General features: G+C 40.6%; 1 protein-coding gene across 3 annotated transcripts in view; it reads left to right on the top strand.

The window, feature by feature from the left end:
- Positions 1 to 24,796, top strand: part of KLHL14 (kelch like family member 14) — a 97,821-nt gene extending 73,025 nt beyond the window's left edge. For 2 of the 3 annotated variants that reach the window (XM_032310276.1, XM_032310279.1), the window contains exons 4-9: positions 2,212 to 2,301; positions 9,810 to 9,888; positions 16,302 to 16,492; positions 16,574 to 16,732; positions 19,984 to 20,141; positions 23,083 to 24,796. In XM_032310276.1, coding sequence (XP_032166167.1) covers positions 2,212 to 2,301; positions 9,810 to 9,888; positions 16,302 to 16,492; positions 16,574 to 16,732; positions 19,984 to 20,141; positions 23,083 to 23,223 — 818 coding nt within the window. In that variant the 3' untranslated portion in view covers positions 23,224 to 24,796. The remainder of the gene's footprint in view (positions 1 to 2,211; positions 2,302 to 9,809; positions 9,889 to 16,301; positions 16,493 to 16,573; positions 16,733 to 19,983; positions 20,142 to 23,082) is intronic. The other variant, XM_032310278.1, reaches the window with a different exon arrangement.
- The last annotated feature ends 206 nt before the right edge of the window (positions 24,797 to 25,002 follow it).

A 25,002-nucleotide genomic window follows, 5' to 3' on the forward strand; every position in this document is an offset into this window, starting at 1 on the left:
GCTTAAGAATAAATCATGTATTATTTCCTTCACTTAATTTCTGCCTGCCTGAGTGGGAGCAAATAAACGGCAAGAATAAAACGCAAGTGTTGTTATATTTTCAGAGATCGCGCTCTATTATCGAACTGGACTTCTAGTTAAAAATGGTAATACAGGTTTTCCTTATTTATAAAGTTTGGGCACTGAACTGACCAAAAATTCAAATATCACAAGAGTGGCAATCATAACAGAAGTTGGTTATAGCCCATGCCTCCTACCTGCGTCCCGTGTGAATAGATGCCTGCGGATGGCAAACATGCTGGGAGTCTACACTGCCCAGATGATACGACCAAGAACTGGAGTGGCACCAAGCTGTTCCCAATGGACACAGCATCGAGCACATATGAGTAGCCTAGTTTTCTGTTGGCTCTTTGGGAACTGGCATCATCATCTAAACAATGATGATTTTTTTTTTTTTTTTATGTTCGAAACCCATTCCATTTTTGTTGGTCTGCAAACTCAACGCACATTCTGCCCCACTGGATTCTGAGAAACTAGATGGTATCCCTGCAGAGCTGTATGGTTAAAAGCATTTTCCATAGAGATACCTTAGGGTAGAGGGACAAAAGGACATTCCCAAGATGACTCCCCAAGTCAGTGACCTAATTAATGGACCATACAAATCCACACCTAGTTTTCCACATTATCACAGAAATCAGGGGCTTCTGTACCAAGGCCTTCTAGCATTATAGACATAAGTTCAAAAACAATGAATATTCATAATAAAAAATAAATAACTAATAAAATAACCCAAACTCCTAAAATCCTTTAGTAAGAAGCTTAAATGATCTCATTTGCTCTTTCGGAAGCTGTGTTACAGATTTCAAAGCTATGCCTGTTCCTTATTCGTGGTATTTACATATCTTAGCCAGCATAAGTGCGTTCTGAGAAAAATAAAAGGTAGGGAAAACAAAATGAAATGAGAGATATATATCATCCAAAATAAGTTGGCTATAAGCTAGGCTCTCTGTCTTTCAGCACTGGCAAAAGAGCACAAAGTAAGAGCTGGCCCTGACTCATATTGATTTCCCACTGCACTGGTTTCTTAAGTGCTCTGTTGATCCGTGTCAAGCAATAAGTTCCCTGCCTGAACATGCACATCACCTCCCCATTTGTCCTCACCTAGATTTAAGGTGCCCATATGATGAGCTGAACAAGGACATCATTTTTCCTACTGGTGTCACTGGGTCCAAACCACCGCATGTGATATGATAACTAATTCCGCGTAAGTTTACATTTGCCATAGGAGACGATAAGAGCAGAGGCCAGCGCTGTGTGGCACACGGGCTGACCGGGCTGTCCTGGCCTCCCTGTGCATGTCCCTGAAAGAGAATGTAAATGAGAACAGACAAATGCAGAGAAACCTGGCTTGGGTGGGTTTCTGAAGAACAGGCCCTCCTTGCCGCCACCACACTGGGGCTCGGGAGGGCCGGGAGGGGGGGTGGGGGGGGAGGGCGAGACCAAGGGAATGGATATTTGTGATATTCCTGACAGTTTTTATCTTTGTTCCAGAAGAGCTCCTAAGCAGATAGATAGAAAATGTGTGATTGTGCTGCTAATGACATTGTACAGGAGATTAAGCGTATACATTTGGAGAAGGCATTAAATCAGCAGGACCTTAATTTAAAAACTTAAAACTGTATGGAAATTCAGCTTGCTCATTGCTGTGGAATAGAAAGCTCCCGAGCACCCTGAGTCTGTTTCTGGAAAGATTGCCAGCAAACCAAGTCTGGGCAGAGCATCTTCATGGCTCCAAGTGTATGCGGGGTTATTTCCTCCAAGAAATAACCCCCAGCTCTGACCGCTTGGGAGGATCGGTCGTTGTTTTAGAATGCAATCCCCATCATCAGGCAGGTGAGGAGAACTTCAGAATCGAAAGCAGCATGACAGGTTGTCCTTGACTAATTTGCCGAATAACATTATGTAAAATTAGTCAAAAGGGGTTGGGTTTGAAATTGCCGGGAACACACACACACACACACACACACACGGCTGAGCCCCTGTGGATGGGTGAGTTCCCCGCTCTGCTGCTTATGCTCTGGTCTTCCTTCCGACTCACTCTCACATTCTGTGCCCTTTGGTGGAAGCAAATAACTAGGGCGCCAAGGTATCAAGTCCTAAGATGGAGAATTTCATGCGTCTTTTTCTCCCCCCCTCCCTCCCCAATTCCAGTTATGCCGTACAACAGTGCCCACCACTGCGTTGTGGAGGTAGAAAACTTCTTGTTTGTGCTGGGTGGAGAGGACCAGTGGAACCCCAACGGTAACTATTGAACTCAACAAGTATGTGTGTTGTGGAAGACGCCGGTAGCAGCCCGTTTCGCAATTACTGTGGAAAATATATTTCTGTGCGCAGGGACAAATGCAACAGTCGGTAAATTGGGCTGACAATTGGAGGGAGGGTCAACCATTGAGCCGGCAGAGGACACACGCAGCAGAGCATTCGCTCATTGACTGTCTGGGGATTTGGCTTCGCAGTGACGCCCCGGCCCCTCTCCTTATCCATCCCCTGAGGAACGCCACGAGCATTAAGCACAGACTCCCCAGAGGCAGGTAGCAAGCTGCAGCTATTAAGAATTCTCACCACCTTCTCCACCACTTTTCTCCCGTTTTATCAGTACAGTAAGGCAGTTTCCACAAATTAGCTTTATCTGCGGTCATAATGCCTAACCCCAGCTCAAGTTCTTTGGCCTTGGGGTGGCTGCGCCTGGTGCGAGGGCTCCTTTCGAAGACCATCCGTCCTCCTCCCCGTTCATGGGATTACTTCGTAAATGCATCACAAAGAGAAACTGAACATATTAACACCCTTCCCAAGCCAACACAGGGAGAGCACTGTGCCTTGCAGAATACACGAAATTATCGAGGTATTTTTGGAACGCTTGCGCGTGAAGGAGGAGTCGCGGTTGTAGCCTTCTGTGTAACAGAGATCATTATGACCGAGAAACCATAAAACAGCTTGCAGGTACACATTTTTACTCTAAAACCCCCAGAACATCCAAGCGAAATTACATATACTGCATATATTTTATTGTGAATGCTCTCTTTCAGCATCTGCACCAAGGCAAATTATAGAAAATTGTTACATCTGTTCACTCTAGAAAATCTTCAAGGGAAACAACCCAGGCCACCCTCTAGGAACATTTCTTTGACGAGAGCAGGACGTTCTTTTTCAAAACCTGCAGCTGTGTTGGTTCCTCTCTTCAGCGTTCCAAAGGGGACGATTCCTGAGCTTTGTGAGAAACAGGTTTAGAACAGGAACAAAAGAGATATTTAATATCTCTCCTCTAACTTATCTTTGCAGTGACAGACTTGACGTGTCCCCCGAAAACGCTGGCAGATGTGCAATCTGCTGTAAACTCCCCATTTACTGTTTAACCTGTTCTCCCTTCCTCAGATCGCTGAAGGGATCTGAATTGAATAGAGCCTTCGTAAGTGAACAGTGCACAGCCGTCAGGTTTATCTAAGCAACAAATCTGCCGAAAAATCTTCCTAAAGGCCAGCTTAAAACTAACACGTGACAAGAGAAGGCTGCCAAGTCCTATTTCTGGGGAACGATGCCCTCTTAGCCGGCCTCCTGTCCCAGGTGGAGCAGGTCTCTGTTAAAATGTCCGTATCGGTGCGACCACTTGGTGTTCACAAAACACTATGAACTTCCCATTCCTCTGAGACAGATCTTTTCAGCGGCACAGAAAACCTGATCCCGGGGTTATGCCCCCTCCTCCTCAAAAGAACCTATATCTGCTTACTGTCCCGCGTCTTCTCTACCAGAGCTGAGAGATTGAGTGGGGTAGGGTGGGTAGGGGAGAGCGTAATGGACATATTCCTTCCTCTGGTCTAGAGAGTCTAGGTTTTAGCTCCAGACTAATTCAGACTCCCATAAAACTATGCCATCAGACCTCACCCATCTGCCTTTCTCCACTCCTGAGAGGAACAGGAATTCCGTTGAAAGCCCTCAATGAATATGCTGCAACATAAGACTGTAGAAAATAGTGTTGCCTTCACGGCAGGGACACCTGTCACTGTCACTACGCAGTGTGCCCTGTGTGAAGAGCTATGTGACAAGTTCTTGCCAGACTGTAGCACTGAGGCATTGTGTGCTTTGGACAGTTGCCACTAATGCATTCGTGTGATTTAACGTGTCTCTCTTCTTTCGCTTTAGCCACTAGGAGGCTCAGAATTGAATTTTTAGTAAAACTTCAATTTTACGTTTACTCTCAATCTGGGGCTGGCCGCTAACTCTTTTTCTGTTAGACCCCCTCGTGGAGCTGTGGGAGTCCTACCTGCAAAGCTGAGTCATTCTATCCGTCCCTGATGTGTCTGGCACATGAAGTCATATGCATGGATGTGGGCAAATGCTGAGGAACCACTGATTTGGCTCTCCTAAACAGAGGAGAACTGGTCACGTCAGGAAGCAAGCAGGCCAGTCTTCTGTCATTGGCTGAGGCCTTCCTCCAGGTCAGGGGGAGGGTGAGCAGAGATATGGCCTGTACAGCTGAGAGTGATTCCCCAGAAAGGGAGCAGCTATAACAATGAGCGACCTGGGGAGCACAGCATCAGTCTGGTAGAGGTATTGGGGCTTGGTACCAAACACACCTCTACCACCATCTTTTAGACATTTTTCTTGTAGCTTCATATTCCAACCATCTGGGCAGCCATTACACACACACACACACACACACACACACACACACACACACATTTTTCTTTTTTACTGTGAACAATAGTTACTGAACACTATTTCCCAGGAATTTGCTAAGCACTCACCTGCATATTTTACTTAAGCCTCCCAACCATCCTGGGAGGCCTGTGGCATGATTGTTCTAGCTTTGCTATGAGGAGTCTGAGCCTGAAGAGGTGACAGAACTTGCCAGGGCACACAACTTGTACCAAGATGGGCTGATTTCGAACTGGGTCTGTCTGCCGACATCTTCAACCATTGTATAACATTTCCCTCTCAGGCAGACATAATGTACTTTGCTAGATACTAAATAACAGTCATGTTTTTGCCTTTGATGTTGTGAAATTAAGTCAGTATTGTATCACAGTGGAAAGTGGCTCTTATTCCCAAAGAACTCCTCATCACTTCTCATTTAGAAAACCATGCAGGGACTCAGTCATCTCAAAAATACGGGATTTTCTTATTATAATACCTTATGCAATTAAAAAGTAAGCAGCTAATACCAAAACTTATAAAGAACAGCAATCCTATGATAATATATAACTTTAATTTCATTGCTACCAGGGAGGAAAAATTTAAAAATCCGTGAATTCAAATGCTTTGGATATGTCAGTTCCAAAGACAAAAATCTTAAACTTCAGTTCTTAGAAAATGATGCCTAAGATGCATGTCTTTGAATGAAATACAATATTGTAAATTTCAATACATGCTCATAAACCATGCATGTACTCATAAAATACAAATATAATCTCAGTTATCAATTATCTTGATTATAAAACCAAAATTTGAAATCACAAAACATATTACTTATTGAAAATGTAAACAGGATACACTGTTTTTCTAGTCAGCTATAGATATTAAATCCTATTAACTCCCTTCATGTCATTAGTCTTAGGAAGGCATTATAATTTTCTAATACATATGCATATATTCCGTCAGTGCCCCAGCTTATAGAAAACCAGTTTACATTTGTGTAAACATTTACTGATGGTGATGAGGGACTCCCCAAAACACTGCTCGGGGGAGACTTCCTCCCCTTCCTCTTTCTTTTCTTTCACCACTGACTGAAAACTGCCACCCCATGCTCCACTTACCCATCAGCTGAGGGACCGTCAACAGCGGTGTCTGGTGATAGGGCATCACACAAAGAGGAGACATTGGGGAAGGGTTAGGAAAGAAATGGAAAAGATCAGAAGAAATGAAAGGAGTGGAGTTCCCGGACTCCACCAACACTCAGCTCTTCTGATGTCCGTTATCTCCTCCACACAGCCTTTGCCAGCTCCAGAACGCCTCCCTTCTTTTGTTCTCCCCAGTCCTCCATCTTCACCCCTCTTTCATACCACTGATCCTGCCCCCTGGAAATTCTTTCTTCGTCTTCTATCCCTATCACACCAGGCCCTGCTTAGCCTTTTCTCTGAGTGAAAGCCACGACCAATACAACCAAAGCAAACATTGCTCATTTCTACCAGAAGGCACTCTGCCCCATTCCTGAAAGGAGGCATATGTCTTCCTCCACAGGGAAATTCTAAACCAGACTTCACAGAGAAACACTTGCATATCTGGCGGGTATGCTCTACATTCCTATGAACAACATTTATCTTCCAGTGCTTTCGGGAATTAACCTTGGAGCTTATCGAGAATTTTTTTTTTTTTCCTAGAGTGAAATGATTGCACATTCTACAAAAACTCCCTTATAAACCAACTCTAGATGGAATCCTTCCTTAAGCTTGAGGCTACCTTTGTGGAATCCAAGTCTTTTGGGTCATTCTCACTCTTGGAACTCTTAAACCCCCAAATGAAATGTAACTTACCACCCAATCACACCATGCAGACCTTTTCACAAGGTCCTTGGAACTCATGATATCACATCCACAGAATCCCCAGAATCCTTGAACTCTCTTCTGAATGGTCACGTCCATTCTCTTCTAGTCAAAACCTGGCAATCTTCTGAGAGTACTGTTTTCCCAGCCACTCCCTCTAACAGGCACTGGGTTCTACCCCCCACATCTGACACAAAACTTCTTATTATTGGAGGCAGGTAGCTTTGCACTAGCTCTTTATTGTCACTCCCACAACCTTAAGACCCACCACTTTAAAGGATGTCTTCAGGTTTTACCATCCACTGCCCCTTCACATGGCAGCTACTACTCAGCCTGGACATGACACTTCCTTCACTCTACCCTACCACTTTCTTACTGTCCATCGTCCTCTGATGTCCTTCCTTCCTTCCTCACTAGCTTTATGTTCCTCACCCACAATCACATTAGCACCAATACCTGCAGCCCTCGGCATCCATCTCTCCTTCCACAATGCCTGCCTGGTAAAGCCCTGGCCAGGACTTAAACCCAAAACTCTACACACCCTCTCCCTGTACCTGAGTGACTGAATGTGGATGGAGAAAACTGCACAGTTGTACTGGCTTACTGATGAACCATACTGGCTACTAGCCAATGACACTGAATTTCCCTGGTCAGTATACTCTCCCGCCCTCTAAGTTAGCCATCTCATGTTTTCTTTCTCCCCAAATGCCTCTTTCTCCAAAACCTCCCTCCTCACTCTCAGCTGATGGCCTTGCTTCATAGTTCGTTGAGAATAGAAGCAATAAGAAGATAAAATCTTCATCTTGCCATGACTGAGTCCAATGCCAGTTATCTCCTTTGCTACCCATGTATTTTCTCTTCCCTCCTATTATTGTTTCTGCTCCAATCTAAGTCCTATGTATCATTCCCTCTGGCCTGATCAAGGACTTTCCAGTACTTCTGGACTAAAAAACACAGCCAAACTACCCAACAAAACCTTCTCTTGATGCTGCATCCTTCAACTATCATCTTCTCCTTTTTACGACCAAAGTCCTAAGAAGTGTTGCCTTCCTTTTGCATCTGTTTTCTTAGATCTTAGTCTCTATTGAGGGGTATCCTAGGTGTCCACTGAATCAACACTTATCAAGGCCACCACCAGCCTCCATGTTGCCAAATCCTATGATCAATTTTCAGTTGTCCATTCGTCTTTTTGAAGCACTCTTCGACATGTCTTCCAAAATATACTTTTCCTCCTATCTCTGACAATTCCTTTCCTTTGCTGGTTTTTCTTTTTGTATTCTAGGGCTCAATCCCAGGACCCATTATCTTCCATGCCCATACCTTCTGCTTAAAGGGTTTCCTTTTGTTCTATGATTTTAAATACTATCTCTAGACCAATGACTCTAAAGTTTGTATCGGCAGCCTCACCTAGCCAGTGGCCTACCACACTTCCACTTTGAGATCCTGTTGGCCTCTCAAGGTTAAGTCCAAAACAGAACTAATGGTTTCTCTTCCCAACCCACACACTGCTCTTGCCTGATCTTCCCTACCTAAGTAAATTTCATGACCTTCCATCTGGTTACTCAGGCTAAAAATCTGGCAGCCATCCTTAATTATTTACTTTTTCTTATACCAATATTTGGAATATTGGAAATGGAATACGGAATTTGGAATATTGGATATTGGCTGTGCCCATATAATAGATCCCAAACTTGGCCATATCTGAAGCCTCCACCTACATTCAAGCCACCATCAGCTCTTGCCTTGACTATTATAATGGCTTTCTGACAGCTCCCCTGCTCCCAGAGTGGCCCCTCTATAGTCTGTTCTTCACATAACAGCCAGAGTGATCTTTCTAAGAGAGAAATTAGGCCATGGTCCTCATTAGCTCAAAACCTTCCAGTGGCTTCCTACTGTTCTTATAACAGAAGGCACAACCCTATACAAGTCCTCGAGGTACACTGTATTTGGACCTTGTTATGCCTCTGACATCTGTCCAAGTCACCCCCGCATTTTGCTGGTTTTAAACTCATGGCCAACCCCAGGGACTTTCTACTCACCTGGCCCCCTGTGTGAGAGACTCTTTCTGCAGATACCTGCATGGCTGGCAGAAGACATCTGTAGGCAAGGAATGATTCTTTTTAAACTAGCCTCTCCCCATCAATCCCTGCTTTTCTTTATAGCATTCATCTCTGCTTGAAAATATGTATTTCTTTATTCATTTACAAGAACAGGGACTTTTCCTTTCTTATTAACCAATATATTCTCAGAACCTAGAACACATAACACATATAATAAATACTCAGTATATTTATGTAATTAGTAATTATGTTGGATATACATGCCTGTGTGAGCATGTACACACACACACACACACACACACACACACTCTTATCTGTTTATTCCTGTGGTGGAGTTTGGTACCTGTATTTCCATGTGGATTTACACATGTAAGAACAAAAGCAGACTTTCAGAGGTAAAACTTCAAGTGCTTTAGATGACTGTCATCTCAGGTGCTACACAGAAAATGGAAGGCACTCTTTTGCTTCCATTTCTTGCTTTGGTGTCAATCTGTGTGAAAAATAAGATTCATTTTAATGCCTTGGAGGCATCACCATGCTTCCAAGGCTCAACAGAGGGGATAAGCTGGTTCACCAGCTCTGGGGACTCCTGTTTCCCATTTCACACGTGTACCTGCAACTGTGCTTCCCTCAAACTCACGTGACTTGCACAGGCTAAACCTGATTTCCTTCAGCAAACTCTTATTACGCTGATCGCTATTATTTCCATGGGGAAGAGAGCTGACTCAACCACTGCTAGGTTCTTGGATCATTAAAAAAAAGCGGGGGGGACTCTCACCAGAGAGAGCGCACAAAGTAGTCTCTGGGACTGATTATTTACAGACAACAACTTCATGTTTTTAAAGCCAAAAAATACCAAACCCAGAAATTTGTCCCCTAACTTTGTGGTAAGATTGGTTTGATAAACATACTTGCTTTTATTCTCATGGTTGATTTAGTTTTATTCTGACTCCTTCCAAAAGAGGAACGGAAGGAAGGAAGGAAGGAGGAAAGGAAAGGAAAGGAAAAATGGAGAGCAAGAGAAGAAAAAAAGGAAAAATAGTTGAGGGGCACATTTATTTTTCCACTGACATACTGCTTCTCAGACTGTGTTAGATAGTCCCGCTAAGTCTTCTGGGTGTGCCACCTGAGAACAGAGACATCTTATAAACACTCTTAAATGTGCAAAACAACAAAGGAATCTGTTTTAAATGTCTCAAATATATTTTTACAGGAAAACACAGTACAAATTTTGTCAGCCGATATGATCCTCGATTTAATAGCTGGATACAACTTCCACCCATGCAAGAAAGGTAAGTGTTTATTTCTTATGTCTGAAACATTTGTGGCTGCTTTACAGGAAGCATGGATGTCGAATGGGTTTCTTTGGTAAATTATGGTAAACAGAGCCAATGAAAGACATCTGAGTCAAAATGCAAATTTTGGCCTGGCCAATTTAGAATAACTACTTTGTTAACTCAATGGAGAAAAAAACAATCAAATAAGTCAATCATTGGTTAAAATGGAGGGAGAAAAAAATTGTATGGCTTGTCTTCCATTACTACATTGCTTTGGATTTTTGGCAAGTGGAGCTAAAATTGTCTCCTCTCCCACTTTACTCAGTGATAATATACTTAATTCTATAAATGAAATCTAGAACGCCATTCTTACAATGGTATCCATTTTCATGCAGAAATTGCAGTATGAAATTTTCTGGTCTCACTAACTCAAATCCTGGACATCTGCCTTCTCAACTCTCCTCCCATCGTACATTCAAGAACAGGTCCTTTGTTAGCTTAACAACAACAAAAAAAAAAAACCACAGTTTTGCAAGCTGTCTTTTTTTTTTTTTTCCCCTGATGTATTTTGTGTTTATCTCACCCCAGTCTCCTGGCTGCCAAGGGACAAGTGGCTACTGCCTTCATGCAGTTTGCCTCTCCAGCTGTTACCTACATGCAACTTCATCTTAACATGCACATGCAAACTCCCATGCTACCTTTTGTGCACTCAGGGCGCCCAGATGGCTCAGTCAGTTAAGCATCTGCCTTTGGCTCAGGTCATGACCCCAGGGTCCTGGAATCAAGTGCCGCATTGGGCTCCCTAAGCAGGGATTTCCCTCCTTCTCCCTCTCCCCATTCCCCCCCCACCCCCGTCCCCCACAAACCCCCGCTTGTGCTCTCTGGCGCCCTCTGTCTGTCAAATAAATAAAATCTTTAAAAAATAATAAATTTTGAGCATTCGATTCTTTTCAGATAATACTTCAGCATCCTCTTTAGCAACATATCCAACATAATAGCCATAAGCTACAACCTATTTCTTCTTCTCAAATGAATTATTTAAGAAATAATATTCTTTCCTGTTTCCCTCATGACTCTTCATCTTTAACATCATTTTTATAATCATTCAGTTAGATTACGCTAAGATCAACTTAGAGCCTTAATATTAAATTCCAGTGAACAGGAAGTTTTCAGGTAATAGCATTTATTCAAAAACGTGCATCATTGCAGGAAGACAGTATGTGTCAATGCTAGGAGAAAACTCTGTATATTAAAGCCATCTTTTGGGAGACTAAAAACTATACATAGGAGATGATGAGGCACAAGATAAGGACCACACTTTTAGGAACGTGTCGTTCAAAGGTACCTCAAGAAATGATACAAAGTCAGTTAATATCCTGACAAACTTCTCCGCCCCTCTCTTGTGCATACATGCATGCGTGGAAGCCTCCTGATGTGTTTCTCCAGGGTGCCTTGTTTCTCTCCCTTTCAGCTTACTTCATGGCTCGGATTGTGGCTGCATCACTTTACCCTTAAATCAAAATCTTTCCGAGAAGTTTTATTTTAAAAAAAATTTAAAAAATAAATATCCGTAATATGTTTGAAATGGCAGCATCTCCTCACCATGGTCCCCTTTGCTGGGGGCTGCGCACCACGATAATTAACCTTCACGCCTTGGGTTTGGGAGGCATAACTCACGTCGCGGTCAATTATCTCACTGTAGAGCCCCTAAGGATGAGAAGTATTGCTGCAAAACCTAATTAGTAATTTTTTTAAATGTGTATTGTTTACTTGATATTCTATAATGACTTCCTCTGAGGCACTATGGCCTATCATGGCAGGGTCCTACTTAGACGATTTTTAGCAGCTCATTGACCTGATAGAAAGACCTGCCATGGTCTGTCGGCGCCCGGCAGCCACTGTTGACAGGATGGACTGTTTAACGTTTCTTTCTAAGTCATTATGGTATATCATGTCAGGTCCCTAGTAAGAGAAGTTTTTTTTTAGATCTCGAACAATCAACCCGATAGACCAAATAAAGAGCTCCTTATAGAGCTGAGTGGGGAAAGGCAGATTTCACAAATGCCCAGTCAATCTTCTAACTCCAGTTCTCCTATGGGCTGATTGATTTAAGCAGCAATCCATAACTTCAAAGGAAAATTTTCTGTCATTGCCAAGCCTCCATTCTAAGTACCAAACACGATCAGTGACTGGCGTGGCTTAATTAGTGATTAAACAAAAAAAAAAAAAAAAAGAGAGAGAAGAAAATACATGAGATACCCTTTAGATTTAAAAAAAAAGTTTCTTGAAACATTCAAATGAGTTAATTCTGCATTGTATTGATCATGAATCAGGTTCACCAGATGCGCCGCCACCTCCCTCCTTCCTTTGGTTGCTACCAAATGGCTGAGAAGTAGTTATGCTGAGAAATTACCAAACTGAGAATAATAGAAACATGTTGAAAACCGCCTCTGGGGTAACCTACTCTTAGAACTGCCTGGACAGACTCTTAGGATAGCTCACCTAATCAGAGCTTCCCAAAAAATGCTGTAATAAAATTGCAGAATATGCCCCTCCCACTGAGTTCAGCCAGGAAATGGGCACACTGCCTCTAGGTTTACTCAGTGAACTCACAAACTGCATCCCTGCTACATATGAAATGATTGCAGGAAAATATACGTTTAAATGTAATGCTACTGAGTTGTTTCGGTCTCAGATGTAGGATTTGATTCTTCCCTGAAAAGAGGTTAAATGTTGAGACTAGGATCAATGGAAATGCTCTAGCAACTTTTTTTCCAGTAAAAATAGACATTTTAGGTATCAGTCATATGGACACCATATCTCCTAGCTAGTGCAGGGAAAAAAAAAAAAAAGAAAAGAAAAAAGAAGAAGAAAAAGAAAAAGCACCTTGGAGAGCACCAACAACAAAGTTTATATTTCATAGAGTAAGAGGAAAGCTAGAAGCAAATACATAAAACATTGTTTCCAAATTTAAATATTTTGTTTCTAGAAGCCTTACAACAACAACATGAGACAATATTTTGTTTGAAAAATGTGTTGCCCTCTTTTAAACCTGATGGTGAAAGTCAAGAATTCAAGCTGAGCTGAGCTAAGGTTATAGTAATTCAGCCTCATGCTTTAGGATATAAACTGACCACCCTAAGGGGTCAGAAAGAACTAGCAAAGACCTCAACAATATGCAAGGTTCAAAGTATGTTTGTAGAAGATGCTGGGAGGTTGCTGTCTCTTTTAACTTATCACAATGCACTGAGTTTTGCCTCTGGTGTTGGGGAAGGAGGAGCTGGAGGAGAGAGAGATGAACAATTTGAAATACACATAGTATAATCCCATTTAAAAATCTTCAGTAATCTGGAGTTTACTTAAAAAAAAAATATATACCCTAATCCTGTGTTCTTCATGTGGGGAGGAGGGTCAGGGAGCACTCCCAAGAGAGACCTGGTATGGTAAAATTTTAGCCTGGAGCAAATGTTTGCAGTTGCTGACAGACCATGAACTATCCAGGGCTCCTATAATGCATTTCATGAATTTTCACTTTGGGCATGCAAGGGAGTAAGTTAGAGACTCAGAATCTTCACCATTGGAATGTCTACATAAAAATGCACTTTTAGTCAGGAAGTGAAACCTACTGATTTTTTTTTTTTTTTTCCCATTTAGATCCTAATAGTGACACTGTGTGGATAAAGTTAGGAGTACACACCAAGCATCAAATTAAGAAAATCTTGCTAAAAAGAGAGCAAGTTCTGACAGGCTCACTCAGTATCACTGAGGAAGGAAGGAACCAGGACAAAGTGAGAGAACAGAAATTTAGACTGGATGGAAATTTAAACTCTACCACGAAGAGATCTTGCTCTTATTCTCCATTATCTAAACTTCTTTAATGGAGGGTTTTCACGCTTGTCATGACTAACAGGCATTTTCTCTTCTAGACCAGTATATGGCACATAGAAGAACCCAACACCTTACAGCCCACATAGTCCAAATTATTTAAAGGTGGTAAAATTATTAGTAGTAAAATTATTTCAGTAAAAATATTTCAGAGGCTCTAAGACTTGTTAGAGAACCCTCATATGGAAGAGGAATACTGACATACTGTTGTGTCCACGACGCAAAGAAATATCTGTGTTCCTTCAGTCTATTCCTGTAGACAGGTCAGTCTTTCCAAAGAAACATTTTAACTGAGAAGGTAAAAGCACGTGTAGGACAGTTGTGACCTAACATATTCAATGAGAGCACAACACAAGTCTAGTCAGAGAAATAGAAAGAAGCAATGGACATCCGTGGGCACTTACCTTTGCAACTGTTTTGAACCTAATATTATATTTAACCTAATATTATATTTAAATGGGTTTTTACTTTTCTGTAGTAGGAAGTCTCAGAATTTTTAAGTCAACGGTTGCTCTGATAGTCCAATTAAAAACTTCCTCCAAATACCTTTCTCCAGACTTAATATGTGGAATCTTAAAAAAAAAAAAAAAAAAAAAAAAAGTCAGAATTACGGAAACAGAATGAATGGTCGTTGCTAGGGGCTAGGGAATGAGGAAAATGAGGAGAGGTTGGTCAAAAAGTACATACTCTCAGTTATAAGATTAAAAAGTTCCAAGTATCTAATGTATAGCATGATGATTATAGTTGCTATTGTAGTGTATACTTGAAATTTGCTGAGAGAGTAGATCTTAAGTGTTCTCACAAAAAAAAAAAAAAAGTAGCTATGTGACGTGGTGGAGGTGATGGCGGATGCATTAATTCACTTAATGGTGGGAACCCTTCCACAATGTATGCATAGATCCAATCACTGCAGTGTAACTTTAAACACGTTACAATTTTGTCAATGATCCCTCAGTCAAGCTGGAAAAAATAAAACAAAACTGAATCCGTCACCCTCTATAACATATACCATTACCTATATAGTAATAAACTACCTAAACAAACATAAAAGAATTGAATAAATGTCATTAGGAAACGTTCCCTTGCAAACATCTTGATGGCTGATTTTTTTTTTTTTTTTTGAGGGCTGATTTTTAAAAAACCTTTTTATCTGGGTAATGTTAACTGATGGTTCCAAAGCATAAACACAATGCGGGATCCTATGACGGCACTTTACATATGGATTTGCCAATAACCCTGTATGGAAAGTATCGTTAACAGCCCCCTGTTACAGAGCAGCAATCTGAGGCCGAGAGGGGCTGAGTCACATGTCAAGGGTTACCCATCCCATAAATCACGTAGCCAGGCAACCTCTTCCAGAGACTAAATTGTTAATCGAGATGCTGTTTACTGCTTCCCAGAGGCTTTGGCACTTTGTAAACACAAGTTAGAGAATCTCCCGATAGAAACCTCTAGGACTCTTGATCTTACTACTCCCATTGCCCAAGAGTCTTGGCACTAATTTTTATGAAGACTATACATTCATCAAACAAGTTATATTCTCTGAGGGGCTTGGCACTTAAACACTGTACTTATTCAGTATTGGATCTCATGTTATCCCCATAAAGTATATTATTCCAGTAGCAGCAATGAGATAAAAGGAGCAAAGGGTCCAGGACTTGCTCAACATATCAACCTAGTCATCCTAACTCCAAATTTTTTAGTCCCCTGTGAACACATGTTCTCCCTCAGCTCTTATGTCTTACTAGTTGCCAAGTCTTAGATCTTCCTTTAATAGATCTATAGCCTCAGCTCTTGTAGGTCTTCCGTAAAACTCTCATTCAGGTCCTCAACATCTCAACCCTCTCTTATGGTCTACCTCAGAACTGATCTCCCTGTTTTCAGTCCTTTCAACACAGCTGGTGCCTTTGGCCTTTGAAGGCATCATGGGAAAATTTAATAAATTGCCACTCTTGAAAAGATACTAGAAAATATCCTGTAGCTTTGTAAGAAGGAACACCAAAAGGCATATCACTAAACTTCCTACAAGAGGCTATGTAAGAGCAAAATTTCAACACTAAATTCAGTTCACAAAAGTTTCTCTATTTGCAGTAGTACTGGGAAGGAAAAAAATGATAATTGAAGAAAAATTTTGATGATGTAGTTCTCTTATAAATTGGGAACAATGACCCTTGAAGGACCATGAAAAAAGTGAATGTCAAGATAATTTATTATTGTTACATTATCTACCTCATTTTTCACTTTGTCTTACTGAGCTGTGATACCAAATATCCCAAACATTAGTGAACACTCTTTACAGTGTATAAAAAAGCAAGATAAAAGGATCTGAAACAGAGTCGGTGAATTTCTCCTCCACTCTTACTTTAATACCAAAATGTTAACCAGAGGGGGCAAGGCATATGATTACTGTCAAGGTCTCAGATTTGGAGGAGGCTGTATGTGCAATTTCCAAGTTCCTGCCACCCTTTCTAAAGCAGGATTTACCTCCTTTGCCTGACTGAGCTCCTTTTGTGATTTACGGTGGGTTGTTGTTTTCGTTGTAGAAGAGCCAGTTTCTATGCATGTCGGCTGGACAAACATTTATATGTTATTGGTGGAAGGAACGAAACCGGCTATTTGTCCAGCGTGGAGTGCTATAACCTAGAAACAAACGAATGGCGGTATGTGTCCTCCCTACCACAGCCTCTGGCAGCTCACGCGGGAGCAGTGCACAATGGGAAAATATACATTTCAGGCAAGTCATTCCTCCGCTTTCTGTTACCAAGTTCAGTTCCAAGGCTCTTTCTTGACTTGTATGTATATGTTTAATTCACAGGGGGTGTACACAATGGAGAATATGTCCCATGGCTATATTGCTATGACCCTGTAATGGATGTCTGGGCTCGAAAACAAGATATGAACACAAAACGCGCCATCCACACTTTGGCTGTAATGAATGATCGCTTGTATGCAATTGGAGGAAATCATTTGAAAGGTCTTTTTTCTTTTTTTTTTTTTTTAATCACAATATCATTTGCATCTTATGTTTCTTGCTAAGGGGGTTTCTCGTTAGATAATCATAGTTAACCAAGTAAAAAACATGTTGACCAAATAAAAGAAACTCTGTGTAAATTAGCTGTACCCTTGGGCAAGCATTTATTTTGGCTCCTCTGCAGATAGGATTATTTTTAAGTTACTGCACACATTAAAGAAATGAATAATGATGTCAACAGAAAGTAAAAAACGAGAGCATTAATAACTGAAAAGCACAAACAATTTGTTGTAACAATGAATTCAGTAAAATAAATTATTCCTTATCACCAAAGTTATAGTAATAAATTTTTTCCAGAAAATTGTTTTTTGTAGTAATCATAAAGAACTTCAGTCATAGATGCACAAAGAAGCTAATACGTGATTTTTCTTAAGGAAAACATTTCATAGAATTTCATGTCTAAATTTAGAATTATTTCTTTGAAGAGTTGGATTCCAAACGTTCTATGACTCTCAAATTCTTTGTTTTATTAATAAAAAAATATTTAAAACATGGTATTCTTAGAGTTTCGTCTGGGCTCCTTTCCTTCTCCATACATGTGTATGACTACAACTTTCTGTAGTTTGTGAGCGCGTGATGTTATGCACGTGCACAGCACACTGGGCAAAACAGGAAAGCTAAGAGAGCTCTGGTGTTGAGAAGAGTCCCTGAACTACTTCGGGCCCTGGTCTCCTCACCTGAAAATGAAGAAACTGGTCTAGCTGATCTCTAAAATCTCCTCCAGCTCTGACCTTCCATGATCCTTGAAACTGACCCAAACGAGAAACAGGCCATCCACGTGTGGTAGCTGAGGATTTATTTTTCCATAGTACACCCATCTCAAAAAACAGGGTTAGATATAGACATTCCTTCTGGATTTCCTAATACATATGTACCCCTAATGTAATTAAAGACCACACAGGCTTAATGTTTATGTAAATATTTCCAAGTTCCTACTCAATCCTAAACGTCAATATCCTGGTCCGTGCTGCTCTCCTCTGTGCTCAGTGGGAGATTATCTTTGCCGCTATAACTCTTCCTTTTTTATTCTTTTTTCTCTCTCACTGCTGCTCCTTCATTTCAATCCATACACCATTCCTTTCCATCAAAATACTTGTATATAGTATTACTTTTGTAGCTTTCTATACTAAAATGTGAATGCTGCTCATATCTTTTGCATAATAATGATGAAACATTCTAGGAACTCTTGAATTTTGAGGTTATACTTGAACAGAAAGATTTGGGGAATGACAACCTAAATGAGAAATAACACACACACATCAAATTAGGTTGGCTCGGGGCACCTGGGGGGCTCAGTGGGTTAAGCCTCTGCCCTTGGCTTAGGTCATGATTTCAGGGTCCTGGGATCAAGCTCCACATCGGGCATCTGCTCAGCAGGGAACATGCTTCTCTCTCTCTCTCTCTCTCTCTGCCTGACTACTTGTGATCTCTCAGTGTCTGTGTCAAATAAATAAATAAAATCTTTAAAAAAAAATAATTAGGTTGACTCAGGGAGTCATTACGGCTTAGAGGGAAAGGTGTGGGTCTGGGTCCCAGTTATGTACTTGGAGTTGTGTGATCTCACTCAAGACCCTCAACCTCACGTCTATAAAAGAGGGATAATTATCCTTTCCTTGGTAGTTTTTGTGAGGCTTACAGTCAACATATGTAATACATGTACTGGGCACAGTGCCTTCTGTGATGCCACTAGAACTTCAGCCCTGGGAATTTGCTCCAATCTTCAGTAATGTATATTATCGTCGATAATCTTAATGGTAAAGGAGAGGAATACACCCCAGAATTCCAGTAAGCCCTTTGTTCTACTGCTCCCAAAGCTATCTGATTTATTTTACATAAGAAGTTACGTAAGAAGTTCAGTGGCCTGAAATAATTTGTCCACCTCTTCCAGAATGAAAATGACTCTACTTTTTGGTCTATCTTCTCAATTACTTTGAAGAGTCCAGTAAGTTGACTAATTTAGTGTATGCATTGTAATTGTCAGCTAGCAAATATCCATTGCATGCATTTAAATAGAGGAAAATTTTACTTAGGATTTGGTCTGCTCGATGAAGCTCTCCCTCTACAGATTTTTGACTTCCTAAATTAAAAAGCAGGGCTCCAGTAGAGTCCCAAGATCTTAAGTTGTTCTCTACAACGTGCTTACTGACCAGTCACTGAGAAACTTCATCAGAGTAAAAGAAGCCCTCAGCAGAAGTAGCCCCTGACTCTACCTTAATCCTTAGTAGATATTGGAAACCACTCATACCATCATAATTATTTATAAACATAAACTACTGGGGCAGCTGGGTGGCTCAGTCGTTAAGCGTCTGCCTTTGGCTCAGGTTATGATCCCAGAGTTCTGGGATTGAGCCCTGCATCGAGCCCTGCTTTGAGCACCACATTGGGCTCCACGCTCGGCAGGAAACCTGTTTCTCCCTCTCCCACTCCCCCTAATTGTGTTACCTCTCTTGCTGTGTCTCTCGCTGTCAAATAAATAAGTAAAAAATTTTAAAATAAATAATTAAGTAAATAAATAAACTGTTAAAAAGGTAAAAGTTGCTAAACATCATGTTTCTAGTAAATTAAAACATATTGAGAGAGTTAAATATTCGTTTAGGAAAAATGATACAGTTTAGTCTGTAAGAATATGAGCTTTGAAGCCCCTTTGTCTGAGTTTAAGCCTCAACCTGTCTACTTGCTGGCTGTGTGACTTATTCAAGTCATTACCTCTCTCTATCCCTCAGTTTTCTCATCTGTAAAATGGACATAATGTTTAACTATCTCAGAGATAGGATGAAGGGAATTAAGTGAATTCATCTACATAAAGCATTTGGCAGACAACTAGGTTATTACAAGCACTTTATAAAATGTTTGCTTTTAATTATTTTAAACCTTTTTAATCCAAGGTTTTAATAAACATTTTAAAATAAGATCTACCCCATATAAAATATATATACCCCCATATACCAATGACATCGAGTCAGACATTCTTGCTTTGAATTAATTGGAAATACCCAGAGTTTGTTTGTTTGCTTGTTTGTTTTAGGTCTCTGTAACATGTCTCCTAATTTCACTAGTAAATTTATGCTTTTGTCTCTTTAGAGATACAATTAGCTATTTCTTGGCTCTAGAGCTTTTTAAAAAAGAAGCCCTAGCCTTGAATCAGGACCCTGAGAGTTCATTCTTATGTGCTTCCGTTTTGCTATGTCCCATAGGTTTCTCCCACCTTGACGTAATGCTCGTGGAATGCTATGACCCAAAAGGTGACCAGTGGAATATTCTCCAAACTCCCATTTTAGAGGGTCGAAGTGGCCCTGGCTGTGCAGTGCTCGATGACAGCATCTACCTTGTGGGAGGCTACAGCTGGAGTATGGTATGTGTCCACAGTTACCTCACCCTCCTCCTCTCTGTTTTGTTCTTGCTTTGTGTTTCCCTCCATGTGTGTTACCATCCACGCAGAAACCTTTGAAGAGTATCATGTTTGGGGCCCCTGGGTGGATCCGTTGATTAAGCATCTGTCTGCCTTTAGCTTGGGTTGTGATCTTGGGGTCCTGGGATCGAGTCCCTCATCGGGTTCCCTGCTCGGCGGGGAGCCTGCTTCTCACTCCACTCTGCGGCTCCCCGCTCTGCTTGTGCTCTCCCTCTCTCTCTCAAATAAATTCATTTAATTAAATCTCAAGAAAAAAGTGTGAGTATCACGCTTGTATGCAGGCTGTAAGTCACTTCAAGTAATAAAAAACAATCAGTGAATTGTGGTCGAGCTGGCTTGCTCTCTCATCCATTGTTCCTGAAATGTGTGGTTGGTTCTCCGCCTCTATCCTATGTGCCTGCCTTTGTGATTCTGGCTTTCCAACTGAAAGTGAGACACAAGTGGTTTTACAAACTTTCTGTTGAAATTGTTTGCAGAGTTCGTTGAATTGTTTGAATTGTCTGGAAAGTTTCTGACCAGGGAGGCATAAAAACTAGAAATTGTTAAATATCCACAAAGTCTCTTTAGGATATATAATTTGCCATTGCTTTTGACTTTGGCCGGTCTTTATCATGAAAGTTTCCAAGCTCACACACACAAAAAATGAGAGTACAGTGGACTCTTGTAAACCCAGCCTCTGGCTTCAATAGCTGTCAAGATTTTGCTCTACTTTATCTGTCCTCCGTTTTAAACATTTTGACTGAAGCAATCTGAAGCAAATTCTAGACATCATATTATTTCACCCTAAATGATTCGGTACTTATCCTTTTAAAAAATTATTCATGTGTTTAAACATACCATCAACACACCCAACAAAATTAACAATAATTCCTTCATATCTAATCTATATTCAAATATTTCCTATGGAAATATATATTCCAAGTTGATATGTTCAAGTCAGGATCCTATAGTCTCACTTGCATTTGGTTATTATATCTCATCCATCTCTTGCAATCTGGAAAATTACCCCACTCCACTTCTTCTTCTTACCATTAACCTGTAGAGAAAACAAAGCAAAACAAAAACCAGGGTCAGTTATCATAGAGAAGAGCTGGTGTTCTGGAATGGGCGAATGACGGCCTTGCAAGGTCATTTAAGACAGTCTCTGTCTCTGTTTGGACTATAAAACAGACACTTAGGCATAAGGACTTAATAATTAAGATCAGCTTTTTTCTGTTTAAAATTTCCTCTGTTCTTTTTTTTTTTTCTTTTTTTGCCAAGAACACCTGAGGAGGTAGCCACGTAGTTGGAATTATATCACATGAGGAGACTTATAGGGCCCTGTGGTCAACATATTCATTTTTAAAATGATGACCATCTTCATATTTTCTTAGTTATAGATTGGTGTTACAAGATTAACTGGGGGTTTATTTGTTTTGGATCAAACAAGGTTGTTAGATAAAGTTGTTTTTTTGTTTTTTTTTAAGATTTTATTTATTTATTTGACAGAGAGATCACAAGTAGGCAGAGAGGCAAGCAGAGAGAGAGAGGGGGAAGCAGGCTCCCCGCTGAGCAGACAGCCTGACGCGGATTCCAGGACCATGGGATCATGACCTGAGCCTAAAGCAGAGGCTTTAATTCACTGAGCAACCCAGGTGCCCCTGTTAGATAAAGTTTTGGGGGAGTTTTCAGTGGATATTAGTTATATGGAGGCAGATATATATTGATATATAGTAACTAGATATTCAGACCTGTGCTTGATTGCCGGGACACATGAGTAAGCTCTAAAAGCGTACGCAGTTGGAACCAGACACCAGCAGTCCACTTTCAAAAACTAATGACTAGGCTGGTTAGAATTTTTGGGTTTTGCCTATGATAAAAACCAAATGGGTAAAAAAAAAAAAAAAATAGGATCTGGTTTTAGAAGGGAAACATTAGACAAGCACTACCCCTAGACATTAACAAAGGAAACAAGATTAAAGACATTTTTTATTTCTCATGTAGCCACTTGAAAATCAATCAATCAATCAATCAATGTGCAAAGAAGTTGGCAAGCCCACTATTCCCGTTTATTTTAAGCTAGTTTTGAATGCCAGCTCTGATTCTCTATAGTAGTAAAATAAAAATGGAAGAGTGATGTAACTATCTCAAATCCATTGTATTGAAACTATTTGAAAAATTAAAGATGGGCTTGTGGGGTGCCTGGGTGGCTCAGTGGGTTAAAGCCTTTGCCTTCGGCTCAGGTCATGATCCCAAAATTCTGGGATCGAGCCCTGCATCGGCTCTCTGCTCAGCGGGAGCCTGCTTCCTACTTTCTCTCTGCGGGCCTCTCTGCCTACTTGTGATCTCTGTCTGTCAAATAAATAAATAAAATCTTTAAAGATGAGTTTGTTTGTTTATTTGTTTTTAACTTAAACCAGCTGGACAAATTCAAGTTTTTGGTCAATTATTTTAAAGGATTTGCTGATCATCTAGGTGTTGTAGGCACTTGACTGTTATTATTAATTACACACACACATACACACACACACACAGATTTTGAAATCTTTCGACTCTCAAATTTCCTCTTCGAATAAAACAGTTTAAAATCCGCTGCTTTCAGGGAGAGGGTGGTGGGGTTATGCACATTGGGGAGGGTACGTGCTATGGTGAGTGCTGTGAAGTGTGTAAACTGGCAATTCACAGACCTGTACCCCTGGGGCTAATAAAACATTATATGTTTATTTAAAAAAATTTAAATTTATAAAAAAATTAAAAAAAAAATAAAATCCACTGCTTTCATTTGGAACTTTTTAGCAAGAGCAGAGAATTGATGTTTTCTTTCCAAAGCAAATGTGATAAATAAGATTGTTGTCACACGTCTGTGAACATTCTTCCTTAAATGCCCCCTGCTCTGCCATTACAGGGGGCCTACAAGTCATCTACAATATGCTATTGTCCGGAAAAAGGCACCTGGACAGAACTGGAAGGAGATGTAGCAGAACCACTGGCAGGCCCAGCCTGTGCAACGGTTATCCTGCCCGCGTGCGTCCCTTACAACAAATAACACCAGCAAGCCCTGGAATGGACAGTATCACATTCTAGGAGACGGTGACAGGTGACATCGCGATCATACTAGGAACAGTGCATTCTAATGGTATAACTGCCGGAATCCACCCTTGGTTTCTAACAATATTTCCAAGTAACTACAAAAGAAAAAGACCTGCTCTTGAACAGATAACCGTGTCTGGAACTCGGATCACACCAAACGTGCTGTGATGACAGATGCTTCCATTTCAGACGGGTTTTAATTCGTCCCAGCTTTCCAAAAACTCCTCACATGGATTTTAATGTTCAAAAGGAGAAAGATAATAATATGGAAGAGTGCCCCCAGAGAGACCTAAGATCAGTATTGTGCATTGTAGTCTACCTGCATGTGATCTATGTTGAAGTTTTGGGGATATTGTGTTCATGAATGATTCAGAATTTGACCCACTAAAATACTTACTGCATCACAGGAATTGCCACTTGATTTTATATTCCTAATCTGTGGCTACTTCACAGACTCCACAGGCAACACAATTGTAGAGAATCATATGAGATTGAAGAGGAACATGTTTGTTTCTATAGATCTTCATTTCATTTACCTTCTGCCCCTCACAGCGCCCCATGGGATCAGAGAAGAGAAAGATGTTGGTTCTTGTAGCAATTGCTTCCTGCCCTATAGGTTCTAGGCCAGCCAGTCATAACCTGTGTCCTCAATTTTATATGAAAGATTAAAGCAAAATATATTATGTCACTGTTCATTCCACAGAGGCTCAAGTTTTTCTCATTTTTTACAGTATATAAAAAAGTAGTGAACACACCTGTCATTTCCTCCAAAAAGTAGGACTGAAAAAATTGCTCGTCCAATATTGAAGAGATTCTTGTTGGTTAATACATCTGACCCAAACTTAAACCATAATAAAACTGGGAGATGCCTTTCAGGAATTCAGGAATAATTTCTTTTAAGTACAATCCCAGTTGTCTCTCTGTCCTGAAGACACACAACTTAAAAGAGCCATGAGAGTGAATCATCTTTCTTAACAAATATTTCTCCCTCTTCCTCACCTTTGGCTCTAGAAATGGCTCTAGATTTGACTCTAGAAAAGCACATGACTCACCCTGATTATTCTCCAACTCATCATACTCGTTTTTTATCACCAAAGATGCCTGAGCTCAGTTAGGTGAGCAATTGCTAGTTGTCTTTAGGAGCAAGAGGAAATTAGGAGCAGAAGGTCAGGAGAGCATAAGATGGTTTTCGGTGTGGCCAGTCAACAGAGCAAGACTGGAAAGAACATAAATTTAATTTTCAAGCTCTTCGGAGCTGGAACAAAAACAGTTAGGAATAAATACTAGCCTAAAATATTTCCCCATCACCCAGGGGTGTTGTTGAATCCCTTAACAAATGTGTCATTCAAAACAACAACGTGGGGAAGCCACAGATTAAAAATGCTTTGGTGATAAGCTTTCACCGTGGAGCATGTCAAGATAGATGGGCGTACTGGCATCTAATGCCTTTTCTGCAGTAAAGTGCAATCTTTGTTGTTTTTGTATTTATTTGTATGTTCAGATCCAAAGGATCCGTTGTAAAAATATATATATAAATATATATATATACATATATATATATCTCCAGTGCAATCAACTTGCATTTCTTTTTCCTTGAAAACATACAATACAGAGAAGGAAAGAAAAGTTACAGTACTTTGCAGGGAAGATCGTAGCTGGCGTGCTGAAGAGAACAAGGTCGGCTTCAGAAACTTTGATTGTCAACCACTACCATTTCTTCTGAAAGTCACAGTTT

This window comes from Mustela erminea, chromosome 13 (assembly GCF_009829155.1).
Source record: "Mustela erminea isolate mMusErm1 chromosome 13, mMusErm1.Pri, whole genome shotgun sequence".
In the NCBI taxonomy this organism is placed as follows: domain Eukaryota; kingdom Metazoa; phylum Chordata; class Mammalia; order Carnivora; family Mustelidae; genus Mustela; species Mustela erminea.